General features: G+C 35.0%; 1 protein-coding gene across 3 annotated transcripts in view; it reads left to right on the top strand.

Moving 5' to 3' along the window:
- Positions 1-13,114, top strand: part of RPGRIP1L (RPGRIP1 like) — a 74,511-nt gene extending 61,397 nt beyond the window's left edge. For all 3 annotated transcript variants that reach the window (XM_040615451.1, XM_040615452.1, XM_040615453.1), the window contains 3 exons: positions 2,096-2,180; positions 9,070-9,203; positions 12,531-13,114. In XM_040615451.1, coding sequence (XP_040471385.1) covers positions 2,096-2,180; positions 9,070-9,203; positions 12,531-12,634 — 323 coding nt within the window. In that variant the 3' untranslated portion in view covers positions 12,635-13,114. The remainder of the gene's footprint in view (positions 1-2,095; positions 2,181-9,069; positions 9,204-12,530) is intronic.
- The last annotated feature ends 2,839 nt before the right edge of the window (positions 13,115-15,953 follow it).

The raw sequence follows: 15,953 nt of genomic DNA, 5'->3' as shown, positions 1-15,953 counted from the left end.
AAGAGGTCCCAGGGTCATTGTAATCTTCAAGTTTTAGTACTTTTTTAGGACTAACTTTAAAATTATAATTTTACATGCAAACTGTCACAATTTAATTTTTACTTATGTTTGCAACTAATTGGACAGACATATGAGGTGTTTTGTGCCTTGGAGCAATGTTATAATTCTAAGTTCAGGCAGTACTAAGGGGTGATAGGAAAACATGTTACTCATCAGGATCTAAAAATATTTTTTTACTATGGTTAATCATTTTCCCCAGACTTGAATAGAGTTCTTGTGCTGAATGTTTTACTTGCTAGTCTGAATTTTTCCATTGAGTGAAATGAATTTGAACTCTTTAGGTTTGTAAATAACTTCCATTTAAAATTGTTTTAGATACAGAATTAGTAAACTTAGGAAATTCCATTTGGGATGCTTATGGGAAAGGGAAGAATCTGTTGATGTGGCAGCTCCTTTGAAGTTCTTTGGCTGTCCATCTGTCTCCCTGCTGCCTCCCCATCACTTCCTGTGGTGGCCCCGGGAGCACTTGGCCATGAGAGTAGCACATGTGGAAAGTCACCCACATGCCCAGAAGAATAGCAGATGGCAGTAACAGCTTCTTTTTAACCTGTCTACGAACGTAAGAATATTGTGGGTGGAAAATAAGGATTCCAAGATAGGGCACCGCTATATTCCTTTCTGTTAGTAGAGGAAAAGGTGTTAAATTGCAGATTCCTTTGAATGATTCAGATACCAGTTCTACTGGCTGTTTTCTGAAAGAACTTTCTAATAGCGATTCTGCTGGCCAGGTAACAGCTGAGGAGCTGCTTTGGAGAAAACTGGAGAACTAGCAGCTCTGGAAGGTTTGCTTCCTAGAGGACTTTTAATAGAGATATGTCTCTCAGTAAATCCCTCTGCAAGGAATTAATTTGAGCCTTCTTATCTCTCTTCCATACTCTTGTATTTCAATACTCTTTGCTTCTTGATAGAATTGGTAATTTCTGCTTATACAAATAAGATTATTTTGGATAGTAGAAGACAGTATGAAATATGTTAAAGACTTCTGTCAGCGCATAGGAAAAGGAAAACTTAATGGTATGTGGAGAGTAAAAAAGAGCTTTTTTTGAATACAGTGGCAGAGTAACTAGAAGAGAGTGAATATTAAAGATGTTGTAATTTCAAGACAGGCAAATTTCTAGCTCTTCCTCCTGCTCTCAAAAACAAATGTAAAATATTCCTGAGAGCTGTGTTTCTCAGAGGTTTATATTCATCCTAGGTCTGTCCTAGCAACATTTTCTCAGCTTCATTTCTTACTTTAAGGGGGGAAAAAAGTAAGTCCTTTAACACCATTTTTCAGTTTTCACATCCTGAATTTTAATAACCTTTCACAGTAGTTTACTGATACTTGTAGGCTGATACCATTTGCAAGAAAGCAGCTACTGTCTTAATGTAAGATGCTCAAAAACTTCTTAAAGAATGTCCTAAAACCCTGTTTCTCATTATTTTATTGTTTTTTCCAAACCAAGGCTATCTTTCACTGTAGGTCATATTAATGGTACACAAATTAAAAGCTGGTCCTTGTGTTTGTATTTTAAATTAAAACAATAAAAAGCTTTTAGAGCACTCACACACACTCCCCAGGCTGTGGATTTTCTCCAGTCCATTGGTCTAGATGTTTCTCTTACTGAAATATTGTGGCAGGAAAGGAGGATTAAATTACTGAGGCTGTCAAAAAGGACAAGCACTCTGCCATAAGTTATCATTATCAGTAGCTTCCTCAGTGGAAGAAAATGCAGTAAATCACTTCAAATACAAAGCAATAAAGACCACTGGCTTTTAAAATCATGACTGCTATTGCCATTAACAGAAAATGACAGCTATGTGGCATGCTTAGATGCTGCTTGTATCTTTTTTGACAGTGTGCACATAAACCTGCCAGTGACATGCCATTAGATCACATGACCTTTCAAATTTGATTCTAACATTGTTGCTTTTCCTTAGGAAAGACAAGGGAAAAAAACCATTTATTTTTCTTTGTTCTTTTCTTCATCCTCTTTCTTCTTAAAGATGAAAAACAATTGATAAATAATTATATGAATTCCTATTTGCTTTGCAGTAATACATGTGGATAAGGTGAATAATCTTGCCAGAAGAGAGTACCTCAAGTCTACGCTTCTAAAGCCAGATCTACATACTGACAGGTACATATTAGTGCTGAAAAACTGTATAAAAGGTCTCTGTAAATAATGCTTATTGTCTGCCTTGTTTGGCTTCATTGAGGAGTTATTCCTGAGAAGTTAACTCAACTAAAACACTAACTAAAGAAAATTTAGTTTCAGCTAGGAATGATTCCTGTATCCTGATGTGGCAATTGATCTACATTTCTTAGCTGAGTAGCTTCACGTGGCATGGGATATTGCAACCTCTCTTAATATTGTTTTAATACTGTGTTTTGGTTGTGTTGTTTTTTAACAGCCTCATTTTGCAAAAGAGAGATTCTATCAGCAGCATTCTATCAATAATGAATTTGAAAGGCACATTATCTACCTGATGGTAGCGTAATACAGCTTTTGCTTTCTGAATACGTAGTACTAAAATAAGTGTAAGAGCTTCTGAAAGTGTTCCTCGGCCCCTGGAATTTCCAAAAACCTACATATATATTGATGAATCAGACATCTATTATATGAATACATATGAGAAAGAGTATAAATTGGTCTTGTACAAGCTTATAGTAATAAAACTTTTCTTATTCAAATTTTTGATTGAGATAGCATGCGCATTACTTTGAGAGAACGAATGACATCCTTTGTTTGTTTCCTCTTGAAGGTCAATCTTCATTAAAATGGAACAGTTATTAATTTAAAGATTTATTTAATTCACAGAAGAGTAGAATAGCTTCTGATTGTAGTTGAAGTGTACAAGTTACTGTAAATCTTTTAAATATGTATTTATTCACAAATCACAAAAGCACTCTGCAGTAAGAAAGAGGGCGGTCTCTCTTCGTTCTCTTTCCCTACTAAAGCTGCATTACATATCTTGGCTAGAAAACAGATTTTGCTGGAATGGAGTGGGGAACACCATGAAATGATTACATGTTTGGATGGAAATATCACACCAAAACATTGTTAGGTTTGGAGGGTTTTTTTTTTTAAAAAAGTCTTCACTTAATAAGCAAGCAGAAGACTTATTTTACCATACAGATTAGGAAAGTGGGTAACATGTTCTACTAAGATTTTCACAATACTGAGGACAAAATACTCTTTTTCCTGAGGGATAATTCAGCTAAGGAAAATAGCTAGTCTGTGAGCTGCAATTTCACCTATAAATACTTAGACATCTATACGAAATATTTACCAAACCGAAGGCAAGAATAAGGTAAAATAACAGCAGTGAGCTTTTTTGCCCACAACAGCATTTCTTTTTTACTGTGCCATCAGGGTACTGTCCTCTTTGTTACTAGGTAGGTTGTTTTCTGCATTTATTGGTGCCTGCGGTGACTAAATAGCAAGGCAGGAAGTTCATCGCTAGTCCAGTTCTTCCCCACTTTATCCCAGCAAGAGGACCACCAAGAAACAAAATTTATGGAGATTCTGCCTATACACCAAATGTTTTCAACTCTATGCATTTTAAACCTGGCCTGGTTATATCTTCAACACATGTTTTCTATCACAAGCCTTACAAACTAATATCAGAGTTTTTTCAGCTGAAACAGGAACTGAACTAAACTAATGCTTTAAAGCTCAGGAAACCAAATTATCAAGGATATAAATATCATTGAAAATTGCCTGCACATGGTTTAGCCTGACACTTTATTGGTGTTTGTGCTATGCCTGCTTACAGGAGCATAGAATAGTGTATTATGTATATTAAGCGGTGTATTAAGATTTCAGGTGAATTTTCTCCCTGCCACAATAAATGTTGCTAGAAATGATACTCATAATGATTTGGTCTCTGTTAGAATATAAATAAATAGATACATCACGTGCTTATTTTGTCTTCACAAAGGAGAGTCACGTTAATGAAGGTGTTAAAAGAGATACTAATACAATACATAAAATTACTGCAAAGCCAAAGTTGCAACTACAGCCTAATCCTGTAGTTGAAACAGGAGCCAGCTTGGCCCTGAAAATAATGTATTTCACAGCTTTATACTCTTTTAGTTAATGCGTACAAATAAATGTAGCTTCACATAACGTTTAGATGGGAAAGTTTATTTCATAGAATCATGTAATTGTTAAGGTTGGAAAAGACCATTAAGATCATCAAGTCCAACCGTTAACCCAGCACTGTCAAGTCCATCCCTTAACTGTGTCCCTAAGTGCCTCATCTACATGTCTTTTAAATACCTTCAGGGATGGTGACACAACCATTTCTCTGGGCAGCCTGTTCCAATGCTTGACCAGCCCTTTCAGTGACAGATTTTTTCCTAACATCCAAGCTAAAATTTGTTGGGAGTGGGGTTTACTGTTCATTAAAAGGTTTCAAAACAAAGTTATTTTTCTCTTCTTTCAGTTTCATTTCTTGATATGGAATCATTTTAAGAGTTTATTAGAAATGTTGATTTTTGGTTCCACATTCGAATAAATGGCTTTAGTGGCAGAAAATGCAAGAATATTTAGTATTCAAGGAAGTAAAGAAAATATATCCCTAAATAGGATGATACAAAGTCTAATATCTATAAGCATGATGTAGGAAAAAACTAGGAAAATTGTTTAAAGTCCCATTTAGATTATTAATTGTTGCGCGTCACAATGATGGTTCTTTTCTTTTGACAAGCATCTTTGTCTTTATGTTTTCAGACAGACAATGTCTCTATCATTGATATGGAAATTTTGCCAGAACACTTGTTTTTTCTTATAGCTGTGTCGTATGACAGGGTAGCCCTTTTTTTGTTTCTTTTTCTATATAATAAGGGTTCAAATTGCATTCCTTATTTATGTTAGGAAGCTATACTTATTAATATTTGTCAAACAAAAAAAAAAAGACAAAATCATTTTACTTTATCATCTGAACCCCATAGTTTACTTACACGTTGAAGTCTGTAGATCAGTTAATAACAGGAAGCATTTCTGGCAGTCCATTTAGCTTACTGTAACTGTGTTATAGTTATCTTTTATTCTTTATCCTGTTTGTATTCCACTGTCAGCATTTTAAGTGTGTAGAAATTTGGGTCTTAGGAGACTTACCTGATAGCTCATGCCAGATTGTACTCGCAGTGCTTGCAGACCTGGCAGTAGAGTATATGCTCTGCTGACAAGTGTCAAAAGAGACATATGTGAAGAATGGAGGAATCCATTCTTCTAACAGTAACCCTGCTGTGATAACAAGAGTGAACAGGTTTATGCAAGAGGTTTCCAGGCTGATCCTGACAGGTGCATCATTTCTTGGTAGGAAATGATTGTTACTCTAAGAAACTGACTATATGAAATCATTGTTTTCCAAAGTAACAAAATCTATGCATCCATGTTATAGAAGTATAGAGCACGTGTACAGTGTTAGCTTCACATAAATATACTAACTATATAACACATGAGGTTTTCTCCTTGCTGCTTAAAAATGACTGATCTCTATGAATAAAGAATTAGAATCAAAATCACCTGCATCACAAGCTTTTTTCCAGGCACTCCAAATTACCTGCTGGGGAATTACCTTTAAGTGCAATCATAACAACAACAATAAATATTTGTCCAGGTTTTTCTGCTTCATTGTATACCACATTTTAAGCTTAAGGCAATTATTTATTTTTTTTTTACTTTTATTTCGACCCTTAATTAGTAGACAAGTTTCATTTAGTTCTCTAGTCTTTCTTATAGTGGTTAGCAAATATGTTCTCACACAGTATGTTTAAACAGGTTGTCAAAGCTACTTCTAATGCTGCCTGTAGGCATGGGGTTCCTGCAAGGAAGTGAGTACTGTTACCTGGTATGATGGAAATGTGGAAATGAGCTAGAAAGAAAGTCTAGGATTATAGAGCGAAGTATGGGAGAAGAATACTATGCATAGCTTTATGTAAGAAATTGTAGTAGAATTTGGTATTCCAACTTCCTTCAAAGTTTCTTGCATAAGTGAGGCAGGGTTAAGATGACACTGGGTACTAGCTGCATGTTGTACATTCTGTGCTGATGCAGGGCGAGGAGCCTGTTCGTGTGCAGTACGTTCCAAGGCAGTGCAGCCTCTGTCTTTTTGTCCAGCTTAACCTGAAAACAAAACTCTTGCAGTTTTTGGTAAATGAATCAAACAAGTTAAAGCATGGTGAATATCATATTTAAATATTTTCTAAGCCTAAAGCATTTGTAATGTTTTTTAAAAATGCAAAAGTCCAAGTGATTGTGTATCATTCTTGTGGTCTACCAGTTGGAATATTCCCGTGGGATCCAGAATTCAAATCATCCCTTCCTCATTAGCAGCAAAGATTTAATCCAATGATCTTTTAGGCATATTGGAACTGTAAGGTGTTAGAGATGCAGTTCTTTTGATCTGTTCTATTGAAGCTCGCTGTATGCTTGTAAAATGCTTGCATATGAACCAAACCAGAAAGTGGACCAGTATGAATGACTGTCCTATAGACTGTCCTGACTTGGCTATAAGGTACTTTCCCAAATGTTACTAGGCTTGCTTTTAGCTTGTGTTTCAGTGAAAATTTTAGTAGCAATTGGCACCTTTAAGGGATAACAATCCAGCACTAATCTCCTCCTCTTCTATCACTATCTTAACTGCTTGGCTGGTTTCTCCAATTTATTCGATTTAATATGGACACTGAATCATAACAAAACAGATCTTTTCCCAATACCCAACAGTTTTATCAGTTATTCTTACAATTCTTTATTTCTTTTTATTTGATTTAAGATTTATTTTCAAGACCTAAATATTTTTCTTTTTCACTGAGTTTTAGCAGTTTTGCTGCTGCTTAGCTTTGTGCCAAAATCATTAAGTTAGAACCATTATACTCAGGCAAGCCACCTGCTGTGGGAAATAGCTGTGATTTTTCCTTTTTTTGCCTTCAGAATTTTTTTTTAAAACACAGATTTTTCAATAGATGTCTGCTTTTAGTAACATATATTTATGTATGTATTTTCTATAATAAATATTTGTCAGTAAGAGCCAAGCACAAAAATAAACCACTATAGGCACATATTGCAGTTATGTTTGAAGTCTTTTAGTAAGATTTGATTATATTTTGTCTAAGATATCCTTTCCTGTAGACTTGATTTTATGCAACTTGATTGTTACTTATTTGGAATTATGTTTATTGTAACATCTTTAGTCTGTAAAGCTCACAGTTCAAACAACATTGCCAAGACATACCAAAAAATTAGTTAGCTCTGAATTCCTGTCATTTTGTCAGTCTCTGTGTTTTTGGCCCCAACACAAGCCACTCAAATCAAGTCAGCTCCAGCACAGTACTGGAATTGTGTTTAAAAGAAAAGCCATACTTGGATGCAATGTGTGTAATTTAAGTTCACAGGAAAAATGCAAATATTTAGCATAGTTGTTGGGCTTAGATGTTTGGCGTGGACAAACAGGCTGTTTAGACAGCACAGTAAATACTCAGAGACTTTGTAGCCAGTCTGTGCTCACGGGTAGTTTTTTATGTGTAAAACAGGAACAGAATAATGAAGATAAAGCATGAGAGGGAACAAGTGCAGGAGAAATTGCTGTGTAAGGTCCAACTTTCAAATAATGAATACACAAGACAACATTAGAAAGATACTATTTTGAGAGAACTGCCTTTAGGTTCTTGTTGGTTTTGTGGAATGTGTTCTTGGCTAGGATATGCTCTCCAAGTATCTAAATGGGGTGTGAAAATTCTCAAAGACTTTCAGCTAAATATTTTACACTTGGTGTTTGGAAAGAATTGCTTCATTGAATGTGGCTAGTATTTCTGATATCAGGAAAATGTTTGATATGGTTTGTCTTTCTGAATTGTTTTTCTCACGTCTCCCACACCACTCAATGTAAAGCCAAGAAAATGCATGACTTAAAATTTACTAAGGCTAGATCTAAATTATGAAGTGGTACAGATCAGAGAATCTCTAGTGCAAAGCAATTGTTGCTAATAGTCTGATATTTGCATTTCATATATGTTTAGGATGATTTTGAGAATTAAATTGATCCTACTGACTGAATGTCTATTAGGTGTAGGTACTCCTGGAGCACATCTTCAGTTTACTTTAGTCTAGTCCAATGGGAATCCAATTAACGTGTTCCAAAACTACTATGCAAACAAAGCACCATAACTGGGGACAACTGAAAAGCTCTACATCATAAGCAAGCTCCACATCAAAGCTGAAATTTTTGTACAGGTTCATCTTATGTGGCCTGACTGAACTGAAGTAGTTGAATGTTTTTAACAAGCCTCTGATATTTAAGGTTTTAACCAACAAAACATAATTACATTGAACATAAACGTTCCATTATTGCTTATGAATTGTTTTTATTTCTTCACATTGACTAATTTGCGTGGTATAGTCAACACAGTAAAAATCTAAAAAAAAAAATATCAAAAAGCCCCTACAAATCACACAAAAAAAACCCCACTAAAAAATCCCTAACTATATTTTTAGTTACTTTATATAAATGAGTTTTTTCTATAAAAATATCAAAGTACATGGATAGAATCTTGGTTTTTACCTACGGGGAAGTAGATATGAAGAAATTGTGACAGAACAGTTGGATTCAGCAGCTTAGCTAAACAAACTTATGAGTTTCAAACGTGAAAAAGTCTTTAATCCTTAGACTATTCTGCCTGTCCCTGCCACATGAACAAGGATTGTGCCACAGGGTGGTGTGGAGGGGGGAGAAAAATCAAAAAATTCTGTAAGCCTGCAGATCTGTGGTTACAACCTCTCTGCCCTTCTAGTACTGCTAAATAATGCTAATGAAGGCAGGAATATTTAAAAGAAAGGTTCTCAGGCGATTCTTGTCATGGTAAATGTTGAATATAATTGATAAAGAGTTCTGGTTTATGTTTAACTGGTAAAATAGGGTGTGATTTTTGCCTTTTTTTTTCTTGTTTTAATTTTCAACCCTTTTTGAAGGTAAAATTTCTTTACTTTTTTTTTTTTTCCCCCATTTTGTTTTTATACTTAGTCTACGATTTACAGTGGTCAGTGATCCTCCAGAAGATGAACAGGATCTGGAATGTGAAGATATTGGTTTCGCTTACGTCAGTTTGAGAGAGATATTTCAGAAGCAAAGAGATATCCTTGAGCAAGATATTGATGGTATGCTTTAGAGGTTACTTTCTTGAAACCTTTTGTACCCTAAAAACTATTTGTTGAATTTCTGCTTTACTCTGCAAGCTTTGCTATGTAAGTAGTTGTTTGACATTGTTTCAATAAGAAATTCTTCAGCATTTGCTAGTGGCTCCTCCATTTGTTTGCAATAGTCAGCAAAAAACTGTGTACTATTGTTATTCCTTAAAACCTGGTTAAAAAAACCCACCCAACAACAACAACACACTACCACCCCACCCCACCCCAAAACTGAACAACACTCCCAGCTCATAGTAATTAGTTTCTAAAACCTAAGAATTTTCAGGACATGTCCACTTAACTATAGTTCTTTATTTTGTACAGCATACTTCATGCTAGTAGGACTATAAACATACATTTTCTTATTAAAATTTATGTCAGTAATTATGTACTGCTAATGTCTGTATCTTATCTGAAGTTATGTTATAACCCCCAAAGTACCTCAAGCTTGTGTCCTCTATATGAAACCTATATCTGAGGCAATGTGAAATACTCGTGGCTTTGGTTAGGAATCAATTTAGAGTGAGCATCCTTCTGTAACAGACTGTGACCAAACTTTCACAGTGACTCATGAAAGCAAGGTGAGGTGGGTAGGAGCTGTGGAATCTTCCATTTCCTGGGTCTTACGGCAGCATTTTTATAACGCTGATAGGAAGCCTTGAGAAGGCTACTCAGTCCTTTCATAGACAGTGAAGGAAAATACTCTGCTTGCTTAGACCTTCCTGTTCCCTGTGGTAGCAGGGACATGGTTATCAATGGTACATTTTTCTCCTTATCAGCTCCTCTCCATCCTCCTTCCCCATTGTGGTAAAGCTCAGTGAAGAAGCTGTGAGTGTAACTTACAAAACCGTTCGTCTCCTATAACAGCAAGTGAACACACATGATTACTAGATGCAGTGCACCCATGTTGACAAGGTACTCTGTGATAGCGAGCATTCTGGTTAGCCCTAGTAGAACGCTGTGACTTTGCGACTTCTACTGCTGTGTCTAATTACCATACCTTGAGTGACAGGGAACTGAGTAGTGAGGAAAAGAAACAGGCTTTCTTATCCATTTGCATTATCATGCATGATTTGCATCCATGCTGTAGCTAAAATACTCGAAGTATGTATCAAAATTCCAGGAACACGATAAGGAAAATTCTAAGAAGAATCAAATTTCCATACACTGGAAAAATAATACACAGATTTGATGCACTTCTTACTGTGGCTGAACCACTTAATCTTTTATCCACCAATAACTTTTCCCTAAGTAGTTTATGAAAGCCCATCTCCAAAAAGGTATTTCATAGTGTCTCACTGGAAAATTGGTTTTGTTCTGGATTCTATGGCCATAATTCCTAATGACATAATTCCCATTTGATAAGATTGATTAGTGATATAATTTTTTACCCTTGAAAGTCACCTATCACAAAACTTAAAACTGATTGTCACCGCTGTGATAATTATAATAACAGGGACAGTTTTTGTTACTACTTGTTGTTCCATCAAAAGGTAATCATTATTATGTAAGGACAACTACTTCAACACTGTGAGGAGAGTTTCTTCCCCTAGTTATAAAACATTTGAACTATTTTTTACTTATGTACATTATTCCTATCATTACTATCACCTTCATAGATATATTTTCATTCTTATTCCTGTCCACGCTTCTTCCCTTCCCTGTAGGTGTTGTACAGTTAAGGTATTTTTATTGCATCTGTAACCATATTTTCTGAAAATGTAGAACTTTCAGAGAACTGAAATGCATTTCACCATAATATATGTCAGATCATGGCAAAGGTAGAATATATCAGTATATTTTCTTGGATGAAGTCATTGTAAAATGATGTGTTCGTAAGATCTGGACACAGACTTCAATTACATGTAATAGCACAATAAATATAATTCCTAAACAATATTGCACACTTTCTCTGAGGTAGATGTTGGTTTGAGGGAAAAAGAATAAACCTTGACACAGGGATATTCATATGAGGCTACCACATGACGATCTAATCATACTTAACTTAGATACCATAAACTTCATTCTTTTTGAGGGCTGCAAGCATATATCCCTTTCATATCTTTTTCCTTTCATTGCTGGTGGTGTGAAAGTGGCCTGTGTGAAATCTGAAGCAATTAAATGAATGGGTAAGCAAGAGGCTGGATGAAAAAGAATATAGAAGCCTGTCCCCTGAAGTCTGCTCTTCACGTTGACAGTTCACAGAGTGATTTGTCCAAGAATATACAAAACGGTTTGGACCTCTCAGAATAGCCTCCAGTCTGTCCTGTAATAGCTCCATTAACAACGTAAACGATGGAAGGTTTATCCCATGTTTTTCTTTTTCCAAACCTCCTCTGAGCTGTCCCAGCGGCCTAGAAGTAGTAGTAGCATGCAGTATCACTGCATGTCCCAGAGTACTTACCCCAGTTTACACAGTAAATGCATAACCTTGCCATTTGTCAGCTGTATAATTTGCTTTGAAAAGATGTGCTGTCAAGAATATTTCTTTTCATTCAAATTCCTTTTAGAGTCATGTTAGGCAGCCTCATTGTTTTTTATGCAGGACTGGGAAAGACCCCCATTTTTGATTGTTATCAGTGTGCTTTTAATGACAGCAGCAGAGATTGTGGCTCTCTGGGCTTAGATGTTGTAAAAGAGTGCAGTTTAAAATCATCTTCGCTAATTTCTGTAAAACAGAAATTTTAAATAGTCCTTTAAAACCCACATACACAAAGATGAAGGTAGTTAAATGGTTTCGTCTAGGCGAAGTACCGTCTTCATCTACACTTCACGATTTTACAACACATAGAGGCCTGGAATAAGAATAATTTTGCATTGCACCAACTGTAAAAATTTACATACTAGTAACTGTCCAAGCTGATTTGGACCAGTCATACACACAGTGTAGAAAATTCACTAATCAGGTGTTTTTGGGGTTGGGGGTTGGGGTTTTTTTTGCTTATAACTATTTATAAGTATGCTGTATATGTCTTTAGCAGAAAATGGAACCTCTATATTTACATATTGTGAAAAATGATTAATTTATATAGGCAATTATCATGCAGGTAATATTGTTTATTTTAAGGATAATTCCAACACTATACTTTTATTGATGTACTTTCTAGTTCTTGGAGTGCTCTGTTTCTGGTAGGCTGAGTGCCTGAACTGGAAGATTTCTTATTTATTTATTTTTCTCTTTTTTTAAGCCTACGCTAGGAGCCTTTTGATCTGTCCAAATGCTAAGGAAAATTATCAGAACAAAAGCAAAACCTTAAATGAAATTGCTAATGCTGTTTTCTGATGTTTCCTTTCTAGTTTTCGATTCACAAGATGATAGTGCAGTAATTGGAAAGCTCAAAGTAACAGTGGAAGCCCTCCATACGCTGCGCTCAATCTATGAGGAATGCAAAGATGACTAGGAGGCATGAAAGGGAAGTTTGCCTACAGAAGCTCCTTCTCCCAGTGTAAATACATGCTTGATAGTGCTTCAAAGATGAGATCTTTGTAATTCTTACAGTATATTTAATGTATAATTTATATGGAAAGGATGCTTGATTTGTAGTTGTAAAGTTTTGTATACTTTTCAGTCTGTTTGTTTTTATATTTCCCCCCTAAGGCTAAGAGTCTCTCCACAATGGACAACGTCTTGTAAATAATTAATACCTACATGATTGAATGTTGTGCTTTATTTGCATTTTCAAGTTTTTTCCTACTTAAAACAGTAATAAAAATGCAAGTAAAATTTTTAATTTTTAATAAAAAAACCATAAGCCTTAGAAAACTGATTAAAAATACTTTTATGTTATCCCTAATCACCCCACTAAATGGAATGCCTGTGATTAGCCTCATTAAGAATTTTACACTGTGAAGATTTTATTAAAAGCAATATATGAAAATTACTTGGATTAATGTGTTAATCTGCCTCTTTAAAATGCTAATATCCATTTTATGCACATTAAATCTCAGTATGTGTTTTCTTTGATGCATGCAGTTCCTATCAATTAAATATAAAAAATGAAGCTAGTTGCAGGACTTATTAAATTACTGCAACCTTTTTTTAAATAACTTTTACCCTTCTACGAACATTATAATCAGCTGTTTATGATTACCATGATTTGAAGTAGGGGAAGGGCAGGCACAATCATTTTTCTGTACAGTAAAAGATTTACTTTCAGCCAACATCTGTCAAAGCACAAAAAGAAGCCATAGAGTATGAGGTTTTGCTTCACCTAGTTTGAGCTGTAGGGACAGGCAACTGTGTTTTCATTTGGTTTTTGTCACTCTTAGAACTTACATCAAACATATACAATGAATTGTTGTATCTGAATAACCAGTGTCTGGCTTGGAAAGTTAATTTTCCAGCTTTTAACCAATCTCAGTGAAGGATTTAATTGATATTTTTAATGGAGCTGTGAATCAATGCTGCAAAAGGATTGTCTCTTGAGAACGAGGATATAATACATTTCATTTTTTAATTTACTTTTTTATTTGTCATTTTCTTCAAAGGATTTTATAGGCTGTGGATTTCCACTGTTTGCAAACAGGCTATGTTTCTTCATAAGCATATGTAAAGTATTCAGAGAGATAAGTAATTTATTAAAATCTACCTAATTTGCCGTGATATATTAAATCTCTGCTTCAGTGATCACAGACCATTTCATTTAGAGAATTAGGTATTCCCTCTTTGTGTGATTAAAGCTCTGGAAAATGAGTTCTTTGCTCCTATTTGTGAACATTCAAAGCCTGCTAATGGCAAGAAGATGGAATAGATTATGAGACAATTCATTACAGTTCAACAGAAAAAAAAAAACCCAGCTATAATGCAGAAATGCAAGTATGAATATCTGCATATAGTTTGAACCATCTGGGCTCTAATGGCTTCAATAATAGCTCTTCGTCTTCAGTAGGCTTTGAAATGACATCCATACAATATTAATTTGTTGATGTACATTATGAGGCCAATGGAATGAATATATTCTGACCACAGAAATCTCTGAATTCCAATGTGAACCGATGGTTGACTCCATTTTAGGACCTACCATCTTCAGCAGTACTTCTCATCCAGACTTTGCCAGTCCTCGCAGTGTTTCATTTCTCTGGAACTTGTAGGAGACCACAGACAGCTGCATTCCTAAACCCCTCCATTCTTCAGTTAATGGCCATGTGTTTGTTGTCATTTGGGCTGGCGCTTAGTTCATCATTTTGGCCACTATTTCTAGCTTTTTTTGGCTCTGTGCATCTATATTGTCAATAAGACTGTTATTATACATTACAATAATTTGAAACAGCTAGATTCAACACTGAGATTAACTGAGTGGCTTTTTAGAAATTTAGTTGCGGTATTCTGTCAGGAGGTTCTTATTATTCTTTTAATACTTTGCAAACCAAACTAAATATCTTGCACATAAACAAAGAAGCAAATTGTATTGAGTTTTCCTGTGTGACTGTTTACTGACTTGCAGGAGAACTATGTAACTGGTGCTTGTTTTCTTCTGAAATAAACCATGTGGTAAAATTAGAAAATCAGTGATGTTCATCTCACTTAAACATTTACAGTAACACCCTTAGCACTTAATCTTCTCCATCTGAAGTTGAAAACTTAGAAACCAAGCATTCATATATTCATTAAACACAGGCCTCTTCAGTAACTTACTGCAAAATACTCCAGTTGACATTTGGTTACATTGTGTTAACTGTTCTCAGTGACTCCAACATTAACATGTATAATTTGCCTCAGGTTCCTAAACATATTTCTTTGTAGGGTTCACTATTACTCAGTTTTGGATTTTTAAAAAATCTTGATTTCTATTCATGTTTATTACTAAGACAGATAGAATATTCATTCCATGAGGATTTTTCCGACGGATGTATTATATTATCTTATGCAACATAAACATACAAACATATTAGAAAGTTTTGTTCTTGCATTAAGTAGTCTGTATTTCCAGCGTGCTCTTAAATCATAAATCTAAATGCTACACTGTACAGGGAAAGTGGAAAATAGAATCTAGTACTACTTTGTCTGGATTTTAGCTATGAATACTTTGAAGAAAACTTCCATCTACATACTCTTTAGCCTAAGGCAGAAAGTACCCTTTTTTTGTGTGCAGTATGTAAGCCCAAGCCTTTCAGCATTTGAAAACAGAATCCTTATTAATGCTGGGTACTATCACACCCAGCATTAAAATGTTACTTAATTAAAACTGATCTTTGTAGAATAGATAAATTTTTTCTATGGTGCAATTTGGGTTCAGCAGTGGTCCTGCATCAGATGAATTGGGCAGGGTCAGATGATCACTGTTGTTATTTAATATCTTTCCCTGTTAATTGTTACAGCTTATAGCTTTGCTGTGATATCTTCTTATGTGATAAAATAGCTGCTGTTCTCCAGGTGTCCCAGGTATGTTTATCAAGATGGAAATTTGAGTTTCGTTTTTTTCTTTTTTCCTGTTAACGTTCTAACCGTTCTTAACCTTAACCTAGGGATGGAAGTTATAAAAGCAAATACATCATGAACCAAGGTGAACTCAACCAATTTTGCTGTACAGTAAGTTGCAGTTTATTATGTTATATGCTTATAAAAGTAGATAAAACAGGATAAAAAATTATAATAACTTGCCTCACAAAATTTCTGCAACTGAAGGTCAGTATTTAAGTTAATAGTAATATTGTTTTAAAATAGTTTTTACTATTTCAAGGCATAGTAAACCATTACAGTAACTCGAGAAGTCACTGAAG

This window comes from Falco naumanni, chromosome 15 (assembly GCF_017639655.2).
Source record: "Falco naumanni isolate bFalNau1 chromosome 15, bFalNau1.pat, whole genome shotgun sequence".
NCBI lineage: Eukaryota > Metazoa > Chordata > Aves > Falconiformes > Falconidae > Falco > Falco naumanni.
This window is presented reverse-complemented; position numbering and strand designations above follow the sequence as displayed.